General features: G+C 37.7%; 1 protein-coding gene across 1 annotated transcript; it reads right to left on the bottom strand.

The window, feature by feature from the left end:
• Window positions 1-3,433: 3,433 nt before the first annotated feature.
• TRAK2 (trafficking kinesin protein 2) lies at window positions 3,434-20,361 on the bottom strand (the record flags this gene model as incomplete). Its single annotated transcript, XM_080622194.1, has 15 exons — window positions 3,434-4,112; window positions 4,587-4,686; window positions 4,896-5,168; window positions 6,030-6,328; window positions 6,465-6,668; window positions 7,350-7,429; window positions 7,992-8,129; window positions 8,760-8,834; window positions 9,026-9,156; window positions 10,892-10,970; window positions 12,507-12,716; window positions 13,913-14,029; window positions 14,674-14,767; window positions 19,124-19,322; window positions 20,325-20,361. The coding sequence occupies 15 exons, from the start codon at window positions 20,359-20,361 to the stop codon at window positions 3,434-3,436; spliced, it is 2,715 nt and encodes a 904-aa protein (XP_080478320.1).
• Window positions 20,362-21,256: the final 895 nt, after the last annotated feature.

The following is a 21,256-nucleotide window of genomic DNA, read 5'->3' as shown; positions in this document are numbered from 1 at the left end:
CCCCCAAAAGACCTAGTTTTAGGTTTATTATAGAACACTGCAGTATAGAAGATAACATCTAGAACAAAACACACAAGATGACCAATATACTGAAAAATGACATGTCATACATGTTTATTACCAAATTTATATTCCACTATGAAACAACAGTAAGTGCAAAAAGCAGATGGAAAAAATACCATGAAGTTTTCGAGCTGTTCCAACATTGTGTGTAATCCCTTCATGTAACAGCCAAATGAGGCTTAAACCCAGTATTCTCCTTCCCTTTCTGCTGCTGTTTGACTCCAGTAGACTTTTAACTTTGACCACAAGTACTCTGAGCATGCAGGCATCACTGAGTTTATCAAAAGCAGTGAAACTAGAAAGCTTTAAATTTGTGCTTGGTTTAAGCCAATCTGAATAAAGGTAAATACTACAAGAATTTCCTTTTGTCTCTTGAAACTTTCACAAAAGTAACTCCTTTCTTTCTAGTATCTGTTTTTGTCTCAGACCTGCAAAGTAAGAGAACCTTTCTGAAATGCAATTCTCCATTCCTTCTAATTCTACCTCCCACTGAATGAAATCACACTTGTGCAGGGTATCAGCTATCTTAGTCACGCAATTTTGTCTCCTCTCCTAGGGGAGGCAACAGAAGGCCTCCCTGTTCCTAGAATGACAGCAACTTTTATTATGTTCTCAGAAACATGCATGTTATTCAAAAAAGTTTATCTTCTAGGTTGTGGTACAAAGCAGTAAACTTGGAAGAATTACCAATTTTCCCTGCTGCTGCAAGCTAGGCATATATGTGAGATGTCCCCCTGCTCATTGCAGGGCGGTTGGATTAGACAGCCTTTAAAAGTCCCTTCCAACCCAGACTATGACTCTATGTACAAAATGCATGCGACCATCCAAAGGTATGAACACATGACAGAATTTCAACAGCACTGCACCGCAGCATCAGCCAACTGGATAAACACACAAACACAATGGTATACAAATGCTTCCGTTTTCTTCTTCCCTTGTGTAAAGTAGCTGATGATACATGATCCTACAGCAAACAAACATACTTCTCGACAACTCCATAGTATTGTTTGAACTGAACCAGTTGATACTGTTTGGCTATGGAATATGGAAGTGTCCCAGAGAGAAACATGCATTAAGTTGTTGTGCTTTTAGGTTAATTTTAACTGAAACCTGGTCCGCCAAAGGAATTCTGATTTAGCTGGTTTGCTGCTTCTGCTGATAACACACAGAATGATCTAACGGCTGGAGCCATCTAATGAAGCTGGTTAGAAACAGTGTAATACCTTCAAAAGTTTTTCTGTAACTTATATATTTTCCTATAATATACACACACAAAACGGACCTACTTTTGACACACTATACATCTCCCTGTTGATACCAACCTATCTAATCTTGTTAACTCATTCCTATTGTTTCTCTAGAGTTACAAACACACCACAGACATACTTGTCTTGGTTCATGGGAGAGCAAAATTGCCTCCCTCCCTCCTTTCGCTCTTACCTTATTTACCCAGGCAAGACCCTATGCATAGCTAAGTACGTACAAACATAAATACTTACATGAGGAAATTAAATATATTTCATTTAAAAAACAGAATTAACCCGTATATAATATTTTAAATAAAATTCACCTTTGATAAGAGTAAAATTTTGCTTAGAGAGCAAAAGGCAACTCCAGGAGTTCCTGAATACTTCTGTGCGCTGCTGACAGACAAGTTTCTGCTAAGAATTCCTGTGCAAGTTTGAAGTGGTTACTCCTTCTCCTTTTAAAAAAAGACTGTCATATCAAAAGAGTCACCACAAGATCTATAGAACTGTGAAAGCAGAAAGGCCACATAACCTGGTTTACAGGAAATTTGTAAAGCAGCTTTCTTTTCCTGCTCTACTCCACTCAACCCTGCAACAACAAGGGTGCCTGTTACGGTGGATGTGCCTTACAGCAAATGTAGATCAGTGTAATTATCCTGATGCTCCCTACCACACACCCACACAGGTACCAGCTATGTCCCACACACACTGTAACAAGTGAGGTAAATTTTGACCATTTTACCTAATTGTATGGAAACTTTAAGTTACACTATGAATCTATTGTAGATTATTCAGTTATGACTAGAACCTTGGACAGGAAGGAATCAAAGAAGCAGCAGGGCAGTAATAGTTTGCTGGTTACAACTTAGAGATCAGATTTCCAAACTGGACTTCTCTTTTGACATGGAAAGTCTGCCTCAGCTTTGTTCAGAAACAGCTTCAGAACCACTCTCCATCATCAAAACACAGGATTTCAATGTAGACAAAATCGATGTTCATTAGAAAGAACGCTAGCCTTCATCTTCCTGTTTCTAAATATAAAATAGTACATTTTGCTTTGAATGAAATATTTTAAACAAAATCCTGCCTAAAATCAGAAATAAGTGAACAAAAAAGTCATGAAGTTTACTGCAGAACTCGCAAATACACATAATGTCTACCTGTCAAGAGAAGAGTCAGGATACTGAATTCCCGACACTTGTCTTACAGTAATTGCTCTCTGCTTATGTAAAGTAAAAGAAGACCTGAATCAAGCACCAAGGTTTTATATCCTTTTGCAACACTGAAATGTGCCTGAGAATGTTTTGTGTGCACGCAAAAATGCCCTTATTTAAAAAGATGCACAGCACACTTTGGAAAGATCTCTTAGCTTGAAGGTTTCACTCTAATACATACTTTCTTAATCCTTATTCATTTCACCTTCCTCTGTGTGCTCTGGAAAGAAATCAACTTCTGTTAATACCTCACTAGTACAATTTCACTCTTTCAAAATATAAATCCTCACCACCGGTTTCTGTGTTTGTAAACAGAAGAATCGTTTTCTTACACAGAGCTACAGGTTCTCTCCTGGCTTCTCAAAGTGGAGAGGAGTTTAAAAGAGTACAGCTTCTGAAATGGAAAAGACAATAAAAGAAATAAAATCCAAGTTTTCATATTTGTTTTCTACAGAGAGGAACTTGGACCAATAATGCTGGTCAGACTGACTGCTATCTTAACGTTACATTTAAATGATACAGCCTGACTGCTAATAAAATACTATGGCCATATGGTGGGGAAACAAAAAAAAAAGCACAGCACCTGTAAGACAGATCTTACACATACAGTTTAAAAGGTTAAACACTGAGAATGTCTATAGTAGTATATTTGTTTAAGCTAAGACAGATGCTGAAGGTGGCCTCAAAACTAAGCTTTGGTTTCTTCTTCCTTATTTTCCACAAAAGCTTTCTTCCTCAAACCCAAACAATGTTCTTTTAGTCCTCAATCCCAACACTTCTCTCCCCCACATCTTTCACATGCACGTGCCTTCCCCAACTCTTCTGTAACACATCTAATGATGCCTGTACTGGATGTTTTTTCCTCATACATTATTTACTATGCTAGAAGTCAGTAATTTTTCAGACCAGTCAGTCCTCCTTTAGGATATCCATTTTTGATGACTGTGTGCAAACTGGAGCTCCCAATGCTCCAATCATGGCTGGAAGACTCTGGTTTCTTCTCAGTCCTGCCATTAAGTTGGTACCTGCATTTAAAAACACAGCTGAGTCCTGCCTCCGCAAGCTAACCTCTGGCTCCTGATTGTTCCTGCAGTCCTGTGTTTCAGGGGGCTTGATCACCCTGGCAATACCCAGCCTTTTCAGCCTGTCCACCAGGTTCATCTTCTGCTGGCCTACATCTGGAGCATTACGGGAGGGCTTCAGGCCATACATTTCTTGCAAGAATGTTTCTGCTGGTCGAGAAGCCAGGAAATTTTCTGAGTGATGCACCCGAGGCTCAAACAGCGGAGGGGAAGGACAAGGTGAGCGCGAGGGAGAATTTGGAGGAGTAGAAGGAATGGGGAGAATTCGAGGGGGCTGAAGCAAAGGCAGTTTTTCTAATATGGGGCTATCATAAACCTTGGCGGAGATGCCTCGTTCTTGCAAAAGTTTAGCCAGACTTCTTGTGCTGCTGAAAGTAGTGGTTGAGTCTCTTCTGTTGGTGAGAAATTCTCCAATACTAAGCCTGTAAGAAATGGTTGGAGTGCTCACTACTGGGTTTCCAATACTGCTGCCACTGCTTCCAAGTGAAAATGGGGTACCCACGGAGCTGAAATAAAATAAGAATGAAACAGAGAAGATGCACATTAGACACCTTTATACCTGCTCTGGCCTGTATTTGCCTTTTAGTATACAGAAGGCTTGAGAAAAACTAAACTACTGCTATTAACTGTGACAGTTTCAGCTTTAGTAGATTCTGTATTATTGTTCTGCAAAATACTTAGAAGATAGTAGGTTCACAAAGAGGTTTTGGTCTAAGTACCAATGAATTTACTTTCTGTGGTCAGAAGGTAATATACTGTATTAGACGAAGTATCAACAGAGATGTCCAGTAATAACTTAGTTAAAAAAAAAAAAAAAAAGACAGAATTGGAAAGGATTCAATTTCAAGCTTCCCATTTTTATTACAACTATCTGTATGAGTAACATCTGATATGTTGCCTAGCTGCTCACGTATCTTTTAAAACCGGTCCACATACCAAAAGCCAGAAAGCAACATTAAAGATAGCAGCAGTCATCATACCTGGGAGTAACTTGAGTGACATCAGATGGGTGAAGGATCCTGCAGGTAGTAAAGGTAAATGTAGAATTTGTGGAAGACAAACACTTCCCTGGATTCGAGGCTGCAATGTGGAGAATTTACATCCATTGAGGGTAAAAATACAGATAGGAACGAATCAAAGCAAAGTTTAAGATAATGTTATTATCATTGCTATTTTTTTTTTTGTTTAATAAAGAACAAAGACAGCACTGTCACAAGGTCAAATGCTTTCCATTGAGAAGAAAACACTGCAAAATAAAAAGAGGCAAACACACTAACCATGCTTCTTACCAGTGAGTGGTATTGCTGCTGAAGTAATAGGTGGGAGGAAAATCCCTGCCACTGGCTTTGCCGCTATACATTTCTTTTCCTCTGGGACGGACTGCTGCACTTGAAATGTTATACCTCCTCCTTCCTCATCATCTTCCTCCAAGTCAGAGATGTGGTGCACAGCATCATCAGACAAAGGGGTAAAACCTTTTGTAACAACACCTGGTCTTGGGTCAAGAATGGTGCCTAGGTTGGGTCGAGCAAGCTGCTGCCAATGAAAAAGGGTCTGAGATCCTGGTGAGGCAAAAGAGAAAAGTCTCAGAGAGCCATTACCTACTACTGTATTGAGTTACAAGAATTCATAGAATCATAGAATAGTTACAGTTGGAAAGGACCTTAAGATCATCAAGTTCCAACCCCCTTGCCATAGGCAGGGACACCTCACGCTACACCATGCTGACAAGGCTCTGTCCAACCTGGCCTTGAACACTGCCAGGGATGGAGCATTTACCACTTCTTTGGGCAACCCGTTCCAGTGCCTCACCACCCTCACAGTAAAGAACTTCTTTCTTATATCTAACTTGAACTTCCCCTGTTAAGTTTAAACCCATTACCCTTTGTCCTATCACTACAGTCCCTGATGAAGAGTCCCTCTCCAGCATTCTTGTAGGCCCCCTTCAGATACTGGAAGGCTGCTCTGAGGTCTCCACAGTCGTCTCTTCTCCAGGCTGAACAGCCCCAACTTTCTCAGCTTGTCAATTCATACAGGCGGTGCTCCAGCCCCCTGATCATCCTTGTGGCCCTCCTGTGGACTTGCTCCAACAGCTCCATGTCCTCCTATTGAGGACACGAGAACTGCACACAGTGCTCCAAGTGAATTCATGATCAGAACAACTCCAGCCAACTGGTGTCAACACTGTGATACACATGACACACTTGGATGGCAATGCCAAGAAAAAGCCCAACATTTAGCACCATTTAAAAAAGCCAAGTAGAAAGTGATATGATGAGCTAGTTGGCAAGTAGCCTACCATATACTACTACTTCCCCTTACTGCATATCATACCTAGCTATACACACACCAACAACGACTTAGTTGGCAAAATAATACAAAATCCCTTTCTGCTGCTGAGAGAAGGAAAACCATTCTCTTACCTTCAATGGGCTTGACAATTTGCAGTTTTTCTGGTAGGAGAACACGGAGGTTATTGGAGCTGGCAGAGAGATCAGTGACTTCTGAGTTTGTGCCCAACAAAAAACAGCTTTCTGTGGGTGTGCTACAGCCACTAGCCCCTTCTTTCTGATCAGCCAGCAAATGCATTTTTCGCTCCCACTCCTCCTCAAAGAACTGCTTCTCACTCAGGTAGTTCTGACGACGGAGGGAGAGCCTGTGCAGAGCTGTGACTAAGTCATTGTCTCCAGGGATTCCCGGCTGGCCAGGATTACGAGTGTCTCTGTGAGAAACATCAAATAATAATAGATATTAAGACCATTAAATTAACTATTTCTCTCTTGCACAGCAGAGTTCCACTCTGGATTTAGTTCTGAATCAGTTAGTTTAGAAAGAAGATAAAAGGCTGTGTTTCCTACCTCAAATTCTTCTCAGAGCTGCTCCTCTGGGTCGCCTGTGCATGGCTCTCCAACTGGTGTATGCCAGACTGAAAGGGCTTTGCTGTCATAACAGCACCTGACCTATTAGATCCAGGGATTGGCAGTGGGGCAGGAAAGGAAGAAGAACGGCCACGAGTGACATTAGCAACCCTGACAGTGTCAAATACTCGTTTCTGTTGATCCCTGCAGAAAAGACAAGCAAACAAATGTGGTTTTCATATTAATTTTGGAAAAGATATAATAAAGAAAAAGCTCTGAAAACCAGAGTTTCATAAGTCTGCAGAGATCTGACTGAAAAGATTTAAGCCCAGAAAAACAGGATTGCCTAAGGCATTCATGTTTTCAGTACCATTACTCTATTAAATATCAGAATTACCACTTAGTCTGATCTGAAAGACCTGGACCTGATAACCACTTGAGCACGGATTTTATTTATTTAATTTCTGCATTCTTTCAGAAGCACATATATAATTTATTACTTCTTGCTCAGAAGTAAGAGGTTTTCAGGGCTTTGGAAATTGTTATCACTCTTTCACCTATAATTTCATTTGCCTGAGAGTTTTTCTGTAAGTATTAAAAGGGATAAAACTAGTGCTGTGCCTCAGATAATTTGCAAAAAAAATCTCACACATTAAAGAATGAAAAAACATGCTTTCAGCAAATTCCCAGCTTCCTCATAGAATCAAATAAAAACAGTAGATACCAAAGTTTTAAAGATTACCAAATACTACAAAGCTTTTTTTAAGTAGAAAAATTATTATAGAGGGAATATTCACTTCTATAGATTTCCAGAGATCAGTTTCATCTTACTTAATACAAGCATATGGAAAAATACTGAAATAGCACAAAGATTTGAAAACATACTTTTGCTTGGAGAGAACAGATTCATCACCCTGACTCAATTCCTTCCGCATTGTCCCTTCGATTTCTGCTGCAAGAGAATCCTAGAGAAAAACAGAAACCAGAAGAGTTGACAAACTAGACTGAAGTCTTCCTCCTAACTATTTCAGCAGAAAATTCCTCTAAAAAATACCCCCAAAAAAATCTCCATTTTTATTGCCGATACCAGTAGGTTTTGAACAAATCTTCTGGTCTCTGAAGGAAGGACTTGGGGGTAGTTATTCACTATAACTACACCTATGTATTACCAGCATGAATTCAGTTCTCATTAGGAACATCTCATTTTCTTGGTGCTCTTTTTGTTGGTTTCTTAAGATAAGCTATGAGCGTAACAGCACTTCTTAAACTGAGCACTAGCTGTAGCACATGCCAATTCCCTTATTTAACAGAAAAGGCATATAAAAAGGAAAAATAATTTTAATATCACAATGTGTAAACTGAATGGTTAGTTTCCTCAATACATACAATTCTCAAGAGTGTACAAACTGAACAAACTGAAAAAAACATTGCCTACTACTGCTGCAGCTCCTGTAATGGCTGTTTTACTCATATAGTTGTATGCTACTACAGGCCATACGTGCATGCAATACTAGCAGTATTTATTACCACAAGAAATGCTCCACATGACTGGGGGTGGCAGAGACAAGCAACAGATCTGGCTCTGCTACGTAGCAACTTCACTTCTTCTTGCGATTCATGCAACATCCCTAAACACTCCGCATTCCTATCTTGCAACTCATGTAGCTGAAAGAGAAGAGAGACCATTACATGATGCCAGAAACCTTAAAAGGCAGAGTGAAACTTAATTAACTCCAACAGAAACCTGTAACAACTGATTCAACACCATAATACATTTCCAACTACATGGTACATGCCAGCATCTGGAATGGACAATAGTTAGCATAGCACCTGCACCGATTTTAATGGTGAAGCATGAAGTTCAGATTAAGACCCGAAAGAGGAAAAAGTATCGGAAAATACATCAGAAAACTCTGCAGATACAGTAACTGCTGATGCAAAAGAAGCAAAAAAAGAGAACTTCCTTAAAATCTAATGAGCTACAGTATTGTTGATATGCTCAGTAATATTAATATACTAAAATGCTCTTTTTCTCATAAGTACTATGAATCGTAAGACCACTCTACTTGGAACAGATTCCTTGCATTTCATATTCCTTTGAACTCCAAAAGTATTTGTGTAGACTTATATAATTATTCTTTTCTGCCAATCATATGACTCCAACCACAATGAAAAATGAAAAGCCTATAATGAAAAAAACCAGTGGTTCCCATTCTCTCTTAGTTTTCTTCCTCTTGTATCCTATTCCAAACATTTATGTAAATGTGTATATATATATGTATAAGCCTTAAGTACCTCTGCTGTGAGTTGTCTCTGAGCATCTTTGGAAGCTTGTAAGTGAAGTTTCAGCTCCTCCTTTTCAATCACATGCTGAAAGCACAAAGAGGTGCTCATCATTTTCTCAGCCAATTTCCCCCAGTAGATCCTCTGCCACACTTTCCTGAAACAGCCACTCTCTTGCAGTGTAACCCCTTGGCTTGCAAGTCAAGTTTTACCTGCTGTAAGCACTGGTGTGCACACACACACACAAGCAGAAACACTCTTCATCAGAATTCCCTTACTTCTTTGAGTTTATGTTGGAGATCAACGATCTGAGACAAGAGGGATGAGATCTCTTCCTGGTAGCGAACCAACTCCTCACTCTTCTCTGATAATTCCTCTGTTATTCTACAGATTTGAGCATTTGTTTGCCCTACAAAACATAAAAGTAATTTAATAGAGAGCTTTTCCTAACATATGATAAAAACACAAGCCAAACACAAAACCCAGAAAAGATCAGTGAAAGTAAACAACAATCTGCAACATAACCAATATTCTAGGAAATCAATTCTTATGTACTATTCTTATAGTACATAAGAATAGGTGTCTTTGAACAACCATAAGGAAAAGTTAAATGGTGAGGAGGAGGAGGAGGAGAAAGAGAGGTAACTTCAAATGCAGGTGTAACATATTAAGAGCTATGTAGAACCTGAAATACACATCACAAGCATATGAAATGACCATAATAAAACCCAAGGTAAGCTGCTATAAACAATGTCAAGTTACATACTGGCTCATGACAAGGCCAGATTTGGAATATGCTGAAGAAGTCAGCCTTTGAATTGATCTTCTTATTAACTACCATTTCCTGTAAGCAAAGGCATTTTGTCAGACCATGTCAATTATTAACATACACCTATTTAGCTCTTGATTCTGGTCACTATCTATTCCCCAAAGACCTACTGCATACAATTTCCCATTTCCTTTTTGCTTTGAGCAAGCACTTCATCCAATGATACAAAAAGCAACTCAAAAAGCCAAAATATTTTTACGCAGGTAGTCTGGCTTGTACACTTGCCATTGAAGTATATCAAAATCATATTAATTTTGACCAATCTTGCATGAAGGTGATACCCCAAATTTAGTGGTTGTTGTACGTCACATGTTTACTGCAGAACAAGATCCTGTCCAGGGACCTGTGGACATTTAAGCTCACAGTCAAATACCTTTCTCCTAAAGATATAGATTTTGACCAGACATACTTCAAGAGAAGATTGTTTCTGTGAGTCAAAAGTACCTAGGATGCCCGTATGTGCTACAGAATTAGACAAAACAAAAATCACAGATATTCTCATAGGAGAGCTTGTATGAAATACGTCCTATTTGCAAAGGATATATACTTTCTCAGAGGGACAGAATAACAACCAAGTATACATCAATTCATAGTATTTTATGGTCATCTGGAACAAGAAAAATCAAGCAGCAACCCAGTCTTCTTTATGGTGATTGTACAGAAAAAATATCTTAAAATATAAGCTTAAGGTTCTGCACAAACAAAGGAGCACACATCAAATGACTACAGAGAAAAAAATTGTACCATCAGGTTACACAATCACCACACAAAAAAAATTGCTTCTTATTGTTTCAGAATACTTAACAGGCATTTGTGTAAGAGCAGCTGCAATTCTTTGCAAATAAGCACTCCCCACAGCACATACGGGCAAGTGTTCTAGAAATCTTAAAGCACTCATCAATTTAAGTGCTTTGGTTCACAATATGTATTTAAAAAATAAACTAATGTGTTTATAGATATACAGTAAATTAGAAGGAGCATTTAAGAGTCTGTGCACTGATACATTTCAGTGCCAATTGTGCAAAATGCTCTATTCAAGAAGTGAATTTTGTTGATTTTTCAGTGTCTGTAGGCTTCTGTTTAGGAGTCTAATGGACATTAACTATTGTGTTCATCTTCTCTCTCTAAACACAGTACACATACCTTGAGTTGGATGTCAAGAGTGAAACTTGATGAAATATAGAAACAATTTTGCACTTGGGTAAAGAGCAAAACTTGAATAATTGGCATAAATTACAGTGATAACTGCAAAGCTGTAGGCACTAGGTATTTAAAATACCATTTTGGCATTGCAAGATACAGCCTGGATACTCACGCAGCTCTTTGACACAGTCGTTGACCAGCTGCTGTTCCTTCTCCTCGTATGTAATGGTTTCTGTCTTCAGATGGCAAGCCTTCAAGAAAATAATTGGTATTCCAGTTTCAGTTTAGCTATACATATATTAATGTTGTAATTTCTTATTTCTAAAATTCTTGAAAGTGAAGAGTCTCCCCTCTATGATTTCTATGAATCTGGACTCGACCCATGTCCCTGAATTGCATGGGTCTTTTGAGTGAAAGCCAGACAAGACGAACAAAACTTGACCTCTTGATTCTAATACAAAAAATGTTGCAATAACATGTAATTTGGTAGGGAAAGTAAACCAGTACACAGTAATCAGAGTAAGCAACTGAATTTGCTTCAAAACTTCTTAAGGCAAAGAAATCTTGAAAACTGAATAATGTCAGCCATATCTTTTATGGCATTGAAAAGATCTCAGTAGAACAGCTTTTCTCCATATTCCCCAACTAGTCCATTTAGATTGTAAATTTTCTGGGGCAGAGACTGAGTATCACAAGAGGTCTAAATAACATCCAGCATACTACAATCCCCACTTCCTTTTCAGTTGTGAAGATGATGGGACGTTTAGATTGGATATTAGGAAAAAGTTCTTCACAGAGAGGGTGATCAGGCATTGGAACAGGCTGCCCAGGAAAGTCATGGAATCACCATCCCTAGAAGGGTTCCTAAAACGTGTAGATGAGGCCCTCAGTGATATGGGTTACTGGTCTTATTGGCAGTCCTGGGGTAATGGTTAGACTTGATGATCTTAAAGGTCTTTTCCAACCTAGTTGATTCTATGATTTTATGATTCTATAATAACACTGTTCAGGTAAGTCTTCTCTATTCAGGACTGTTTACCATTGACTCATCAAAACACTTAGTAAATGGGTTTAAAGATTATCCAAGCAAGTAGAAGTCCAGCTACACAAATGGAGACAAATACACTTCTTTACATAATGCTACCACATGAAAAAAAAAAAAAGGCTATATGAAGTCAGTGAAGGTTATGTTGTATCACAGAATTATAGCAGTCTCTTTTCAACTCCAGCTGTTGGTTCCACAACTTTCATAGCTATTATTTTGTCTGGCCATTTAGTCTGTATCCTTGTAAAGGCACAGTGCCTGTATTCATGTTTTATACACAAGATAGACCAATTAAAATACAGAGACTAATCATATCACAAAACCAAGTCTTTAAAAGAATATGAGTAGAACATTATTAATCTGCATAATTCAATGACTGACAAAAATGTAATGGCAACACAGTGGCATTCCCAAAACACTACTAATCACAGTCAGATTTATAGCAAAACAGGTCGCACAAGCTTAAGGGCCTGATGGGTCCATATACTTTTTCTGGGTGCTTACATATGTTCCCATATTCTTTCACATACCATAAGGGCATTATGGAAGGACTACTACAGGACTCCAGAGGTAATGAGGAGTAGTGAAGAAAACAGAAGGATGCGGGGTTGGAAGGAAAGTGTTTGGGTATGATTTGTGTACAACAGAGATACAAAATAGTTACACATGTCAAGAAAAACCCAGATGCTGGATTTTTTAACCATCCTGATCTATTTCATATCCAGCATAGAATAGAATATACCTTCGATCGGAGAGCAAGGTTCTCCTCTTCCAGCTCTCTGAGTTTATCTTGCAAGACATCCAGCTGCAGCAGATCATGTGGTACATTGAAAGACTCATTGAAACGAAGTGGTGTGGAACAGCTGGAATCTGTTTCACTCTCCTCAGAAGCAATCGAAACAATACGAAGCAGGTCATCCTTCTTTGACAGTTCATGCTGCAGCTGGTTGACCTATGACAAAAGAAGATCACCAGCATGTGAAATATACTTTAGCTATACAATATCGCAGTGTATTAATTATGCAGCCTCTTGGAACATCATTGCTTCAGTCTAAAATGCAATTAAAAATAACTCACAGGTCATGATCAATTTACTTCTATTTGCACACAAGACCGAGCCTCTCTTTTTTATAGGAAGTTCACAAAATCATAACGTTAACACTGTAAGGGAGACTGAAAATTCAAGGTAACACAAGAATGGACAACAAAACCTACTTTTTTAATAATTTACTTCAAAATGATTTTCCAGCTGCTTTAATACATGTTTACATTTTAACATACTATCATTTTGATTATGACCATTTGTCTGAACTGTAACTTCCTGGTACCCTCAGGCTATACATTAAATGAACTGTAGGACAAATAAAAACAAGGGAAGAGACAGATCTCATTTAGATATGTTCTATATTGCATATCTAAATTTTTATACAAATACGTAAGTTTACACTGTCCTACAGCTAATAACAAGTATGTTTTACAAGTATGTTTATATTACCAGAATAGTGTTTTATACAACCAGCTGAATTGATTTCACTGTACTTAGACTGTTGACCCCAGGGTTAAAAAACTTGGGATACTTTATTGTTTGTCAATTATTAAATTCTTTTTTAAGAAAGAAAAACTAAGAAAAGATTAGATCGAGAATCTGTGCTTGAAGAAATAAAGACCTGGAGCAGAATTCAGTTTTCATTACATTTCATTTACCTATTTATTCTTGGTGTAAGCATCCCATTAAGACAGCTCATTTTCTGGTTGTTTCCTCTCCTGTGAAGTTGTTATGTAGCAGATCATATCAGATACCAGCTACTTATTTTGACTTAGATTATTAGATTCTTAGTTTAATGGTAGGATATCCAACTGATGGTCAAAACAACCACTTTGAAAACGCAATCTTGCTGTAGATATATCATAATAATACCTAACATTCTCAATGATTCCTCAGGAATTACAATACGTAGTCTTCACAGTCAACTCTTGGACTAAAAAAGCTGATTGAACAATGACAATTAGGAGAATGACAGCTAAGCATACTTCTGTAGTTTGAGAGCTGCAATTATCTGCTTTCACAAGGTCTTACCATCATCAATAAAATCATTAATAAAAAAAAAAAGAAAAAAAAAAAAGAGGGGGGAAGGGAAGATCACTCACTCGATCCAGAGTTTGCCCTAACTGTTCTTCTAGTGCTTCATTCTGTTCCGTCAGCAGGTGGTTTCGCTTAAGGAGGGCTTGTCCAATTCGAGCTGCCAGCTCCAGGTCCCGATCTTTCTGCTCACAAAATGAGAACTGATGTCTACTTTTGATCAGATAAGGTTTACATTCAGAGTAGTTTTAGATTTTTCTAGCTGCTGTTTAATGAATCACCACTCTGAGATCCCCCTTCATTCTCAAAAGGATCAACATTGTTAAAACAATGACTAATACTTCATTATTTGGATCCTGAACATATGCATAACTGTGTTTCTTAATACAGCACATTCTCTTCCACAATCACTTGCAGTAACGTGGCGAGGGGAAAGCACCAAACCTGGGGACAGTTTTGGGTTTTGTCCTGAGTGCTGGAGATGGTTATATGGGCTCTGTTAAATCATATGAAGAAGCAACATTAACTTAGGCCCGTAGTCTTTCAAGTGACACTTTCTCCAGAACAGGCTGCTCAACTTGAATAACGATGACATGGTAGAAGCAAAGGAGCAACAGGAAAGCAGAAGAAAGCTGTTTCTTTCTTACACTCACTGGCTCCATGAGTGACCATAGTTTTGCTGATTTTTATTTAAATGGGCAGCTTCTTATTAACTATGTGTTTGATAAGCAGCTCCTGAAGATAACCAAAATTTCCAGTAGCTGAAAAAGCCCTTCCTCAAGTACATGTCTTCAAATATAGGAACACTGCATTACAGAGACGAGCATACCTCAGCTAACAGATGTTTGACCATGTCAGCGTCAGTGTAGGCTTTCTGCTCCACGTTATCTGTGCCAAGAATTGAGAAGAGAGAAATATACTTACTAAAGTAGCTTAAGTACAAGACGACTGCTGGGAAGGGAGAGAGTTAAAACTCAGAGGATGATGTTTACATACAAACACAGTAGTTACTTAGCTAATGAAACTAACAGAGGCTATGAAAATGCATCTTAACTTCAGAAATATGAAACAATACTCATTTGGGAGACTGATACGTTGAAGTATTGAACATTTACAGCTTTCAGCAATATTAGCTAAAACTTGAGGTACTCTAACATCCTTCAAATTTAGGAAAAGGACAAAAATCTCTTAAGATCAACTTTTTGAATACAGCTTAACTATTAAATCATCAAACCAGCTGTGGAAGAGGAAAGAGTATATTGGAGCATGCCCAAACATAGCTGAACACGCCTGCAGACTTTACCCTTGAAACAAAACCCCCATTAGCGTGTGTGACATCTATACACGAGAACGGAGACCCCAGAGACTAATCATGAAAATGTATTTATTAAATGCTCGATCATCTTGGAAACAGCTTAAAAGAAATGGGAAAATGTATGTCTGCATTTTAGATGTAGCTGTAAATCCTATCTTACTGATAAGAGTGACTGACATTAGAAGAGTTTGTAAAACTATTAAAGAACTCGGAACAAGTAGGATTTGAAAAACAGGACTGAGTGAAAAATAACCAAAGCATGAAGAATTTGTGACAACTCTGAGCAAAACACAGTGCTGAAACACAAAGCACTGGTCTGACCTAGGTTTTGTCCTGAGAAATGGAAGATGCTAGTAAAGGAGAAATCTTAATTACCTTGTGGAAATTTGTGAGATCCAGCCAAGGAGGAGGAAGGAAGTTCAATAAGAGCTAGAGTGACAGAAAATGAAAGATACAGCAGGGGGGGAAAGAAAAAGAGGAGAAAGAATTAAAATGTAGGGAAACTGTGATTTTTTGCATGCATCCACCACCACCAAAAAATAAATACATGTGCAAGCACAGTTTTTATACTAGTAAATCTTTCTTAGAACTTCTAAAGAACAATTTCAACATGACTCTCTTCAGAAGCAGAATTACACATCTCACTTGCAGGTGATGGATGCTTGTTCTTGTCTAAGTTCAAGACAAATCTGCTATTTTTGCTTTATGGAATCAAGATCATGAAAGTAAAGAAGGCAGCAATATAAATTTAACAAATATAGAGTATCTGCTTCAACTGAAGGTCTAAGTTAACCTGTTTTGAAACTAATTCCATCATCACTGCACTGCAAAATGATATTACTATGGATTTAGTCTAAATTTATTTCTTAAGATTACCTTGTTTAAATCTGATTCATACTCTGAATACACAGTACTACTGGCTCACAGCTTTTGTTTGTTCTTGTTGAGAACTGCATGCTTAGTTATAAGATAGTGAAGTGCCAAGCTGAAATGCACACTAAATTTATTTACAGACGTTATGAGCTATGTATGTCCTTTATATACATAATGTCCATAATTAACCTTTTAAAACATAACACTAAGGGGCTATGCTAGGAACAAAGCCAAGATGTGTTTCAGCATACAAAGAAATTTTCTTGCAGTCTTGAAAGACAGTAGAACAGAAAGAACAATGTAGAAGAAAAAGGTTTACTTAATTCTTTCACTAAGGTTTTAATATAAAAAGAACTCATACTAACAAAACAAACACTTTCTATCAATCAGATCAGTAGACATAAAAACCCAACACATGCTGTTCAGCTATTTAGGAGCTCTGAACTTACAGCAGGGTCATTTACTAGTTGCATTTCTAAGCAGGGCAAAAATAGGCACTCTTCACAAAATTTAAAGTACTCATCTATCAGTAGAATAATGTGCATTTGGGAAGTCAATTTTACTGTACCGCTTGCTTGCTGATACTGGTTGCAGAGAGGGGACTCCAAACTCATCTGGCTTACTAGTATTAGGAAAATTCACTGCAAATACATAAGTTTCACCCATTACAGGCAGAATATTATAGCCAGTTCTCCTACAGTAACTGTTCCCACTAAATGATTTCAAGTTAAAAGTATCTACCCAGTGCTAAGTCACCTTAATAAAGGTTTACACACAAGGTTACTCAGGTAGGTAGGTTCCTAAAATTCAAAGCAAATATATTTACTCTGATAAATGAAATCACAGAACTAACAGCTTCAAAACTTAGTTCTATATATACACAACCTTTGTCATTTTCTCACAGTACAGCATCAAAATTATACATAGTTCGTTATAATTCTCTCTTGTGAACACGCACACATGCAGTTTCTCTTCGCTCACCTGGCCAAGTGAAAGCTGCAAGCAACTCTTCGTTTTGCTTAATATTCTTGTTCTGTTGTGCCATTTTTCACACACAGTAGTTGTAAAGACAGATGTTTTGTAATTCAGGGCTTCTTACACTACCACAGTCAAAGTAGAATATATTCTTCCACCTCACTGAAACCACTGTCAATGGGAACTCAACTGGTCATTGGATAAACCTTCTAATAGGCACCAGGAGTCATAAAAAGAGGAGGAGCTCAAGTACAGTAACTCCTGTGTTGTTGGTGGTGGTGGTTTCTGTTTTTCTCTTGGATGTCAACTACAAATTCCCTCAAACACCCCCAAGTTATGCTTCAAGAGTATTGTCACATTTATTCCCTAACATTTCACCTAACAAGCTATTCAGCAATGATTACAACTACATCTTGATTCATATCTGTATTTGTCTGGGATATTCCCAGTATCTCCCTGTAAACTAATATGATGATTACTACATTTATTCCCTTTGGACAATTTCTAGGAGACACATAAGCCATATTTATCTTGAGTTTATATGACTCAGCAGTTATGACAGTGTTCTTAAATGATACAATTAGTTCTGTATGTAATGCCTAACAGTTATCTTTTAACTTAATTGCAGTTATTGTGACAGCTCATTTATGATAATGTCAAGAAAGCATTTATGGCAACTGGTCAAAAAACTCTCACTAACAGTTTACTATTTCCACAGGACATTTTCTATAGTTAAAAAGAACTTCTTACTAGGTGAAAGAGAAAAACACCACATTTTGTAGTACCTTGACTGCCAAATAATACATGACTGCTTTCACCAAAACATTGTTGATAAAACCCCTCCACTGCATTTGGAAATCAGGCTCATACTGCCTGAAGGTCCTTCTCTCAGAGCTCTGTGCTTCATCACACTTGAATGGCAGGTGTTGACCAGATTGCTTCAGCAGAGCCACATTTGATGTGAAGTTCCTTCAAGCACTGGCAGACTCAGATCCCACTTCTTTATAATTAAAACTTAGAGGCAAGTACACACCCCACTGCCTATGCAACTGCTTCCAGTGAACAACTAAAAGAATCATTTATGCTTTCAATATTATTATCAGACTGAATAATAACCTTTAAGTGGCCTTCCAAATACTCTCCACAGTTAAAAAAAAAGAATTCCAAGCCTGCAAGTTCAACTGGTAACAAGATTGCTTTAAATTGTCAAATACTGCATTCTTAGGACATAGTATTTTACTTACTCATTTGCTATATACACTGGGTAGAGGCTTAAAAGCACAACTAACAACAAAAACTTTTCAGAGATGGCATGTACAGGGAAGATGTAACCATTACAGTTGTATAGAAATACTAAGGTTGTACATAAATACAAAGTTGACTCTCCCAAGTAGTTTGTTCTAACAGTTCCAATACATGGCAGAAACAGGACTTCCCCATTTCTCTAAAGTGACTGTAATGCATTCATCTCTTTTCACATGAAAACACTTGAAACTACAGGCAAGTAAGTGTTCAGCTCTTTTGGTAGCTTTCTATACATTTGATTTTTAATAAATTAAAGGTTTTTTGAGGCAAGTGGAATCTGCCTGTTTTCTTCCTTATGATCTGCTGGGTTTAAGGATAAGTTAAGTATTTCCAAAACTGGAAGGCAGTGATCAACACTGATCTAGTACCCACCTATCTGGCATTCACACCATTTCTGTCTCCAGAAGAAACCATTAAAAGCATTTCAAAAGCAACACTGACCAAAAACATTCAGGGCAAACATAATCAAAAGTACCACAGCCTCACTAATGTTCCTGAAAACAGAGCTGCTCCATACTTCTTGTAATGCATCTGATCTACTGCAATTCTAGGTTCCTGCCCCTTTTTCACTGTCACATGTTTCCACTCTCATTTTTGTGTGAAATCTAATGATCAGGCAGTTCGTAAGACATGCTAGGTCAGCCCTTAGAATTGCACTGCTGAACTACAAGCACTTCCCCTGAACTCAGCTTTTTCTTCCACCTGTCTAAAGCTTTCCAGATTTGACCACTATAATATTAATAATATTTATTTCATATATAGAGTTTTTTCTTACATAGTTGGAAAAAATATAGCCTAGGCCCAGATATACTCACTCATGTAATGGAAGGGCTCCTCATCACAAACTGGAGAAGAGATTTCAGGAAGATGGCTGTGGCAGGCAGGGGACTGAATCCAGTCTTGATTTTCATACAGATACAGAGAATCCACTCGTAACTTGTAATCTGGCAACTGTTCTTCTAGCATGCTCACCAACTCTACCTCAGGAAGATCCTCACTGGAGCAGACATCTGAAAGTAAGTAAATGCCAATAATAGTACATTTCTATTAAAAATGACATATATTTACTATTGCTATAGTTGCATACATTCTGTATACAGTAAAATAGTTTCTAAACCTTCAGTAAATTGGAAAATAATTATTCTATACTGGACAAACTGCCAGAATACTTATCAAATCAGCATTTGATTTACACTGTAATATTTGCAAGTTCCTCATTCCCAACTGACTCCACAACTTCCTGCAAAGCTGGTTTAGCCACGATCCTCTCTGACTTCTTTAATATGATGAATGGAATAAGTTTCCATTTCTAGCCTTTCCTCTTCATTGAGCTAAACTACAGAACTACATTCTACCACTATTGATTTCGTAAGGTTTCACTGGATTTGGTACAGTTACACTTCCCTTTTCTGAAGGAAATTCAGCTGTCTTGTTCTTCTGCTTATCTTTTTGTTTGGCAATGAACATAGGTATAAATAATCTTAAAGTAACTACAAAAATGAACAGAATAATGCCTTGAAATCAGGGAACAAATAAAAAAATCCATTATTATGATACAGAATCACGCTCCAAGAAACATGATACTTAAAATCCAGGAAAAGAAGTTTACCACTTCCTTTGTCAAGCTCCCCCCTTTATCCCTTCACAATTATTGAGGGAAAACCCCACCAAAACAAAACACAAAGAAACATTAATTCTAAGTTGCTAAAATACTGCATATTGAAAGTATACAATAATTTTCTTTCCAACACTTCCACTAAAGATGAACACTATCTTCAGTAACTTTCAATGGAAAAATGCCGATGTTGATTACTGACACTGAGAATTTTTACAAACAACATTTTACAATGGAAGCTGATTTTACAAGCTAGTTAAAAGGACTCACCATTTTTGTTCATGTGCTGTATCAGAGAAGCAATACAAAGAATGTGAAACTTAAGATAGTTTTCAGGTTGGTGTTCTGTAACATGTTAGATACATTCATGCTTTGCAACAGCAATCCTTCAACTTACCAGAGATGCTCTCCAAGCCCCTGTGATCAAAATTCATGGGTCCTTTCTTCACAGTTCACTTCTTTGGAAACAGCATTCTATAGTCAGATTGTGCACTGTCCCTTTATTGCTTTGGTAGAAAGATGGCTTTGGTCTAAATACAGAGTAAGTGAGAGCCATCAAGCCACTGAGACACTTAACAAACCCAACATCAGCTCACTTCTGTAGACTGGTTCATACTCCAGATCGACTGCTATTTAAGAACATGCTTATTTCATCTTGGCTACTACTGATCAGAAGTATCTATAGTATATTTCATGTAAGCTTCACAAACTTCTCAGCTCAGCCATCATCTAGAAATAAAACAAAGAGAATGCCAAACTTTAACAGATAGCGCTCTGTCAAAGGAGATACATAAATTAATGTCTCAGTCTGAATTTCCTCCCTCTACTATCACCCTAAGAACATTAATTCCCAGTTTACACATTACATGTAAAATGTAGCATTAAAAATATGTCTTTTCCCTGCAGACATAGCATATCACCTTCAGCACGCACTCTGTCAATTACTTATTTGTCTATACCATTCCTCCTCTTCCATATAATAGTGTATGACAGGCTCATTCACTGAAATGAGACATTTCCCTTTTACTCTAAAGGCCAGCAGCTTCATCTAACGGAATTTTTCTTCAGGCTACTACATTTATTTAAAGCAATGGATTCTAAAGGCAGGATTTCAAAACCATCATTCTTAGCATTTTGATTGTTAACCCCCCCCAGAAAAAAACCTAAACATTTTATACTACTGTTTGCTTTTATCTCTTCCCCTTTAGAAGTCTGTAAATTGGAAATTGGATCTATCAGACATTTACTTTGTGGATCATGACAAAATTTGTGTTTCCTGTTCAGCAGGGTCTCATTTAAGCCAGAAATGATGCTACCATGACTAACTGA

Source organism: Psittacula echo (genome assembly GCF_963264785.1).
Source record: "Psittacula echo genome assembly, chromosome: 6".
In the NCBI taxonomy this organism is placed as follows: domain Eukaryota; kingdom Metazoa; phylum Chordata; class Aves; order Psittaciformes; family Psittacidae; genus Psittacula; species Psittacula echo.
This window is presented reverse-complemented; position numbering and strand designations above follow the sequence as displayed.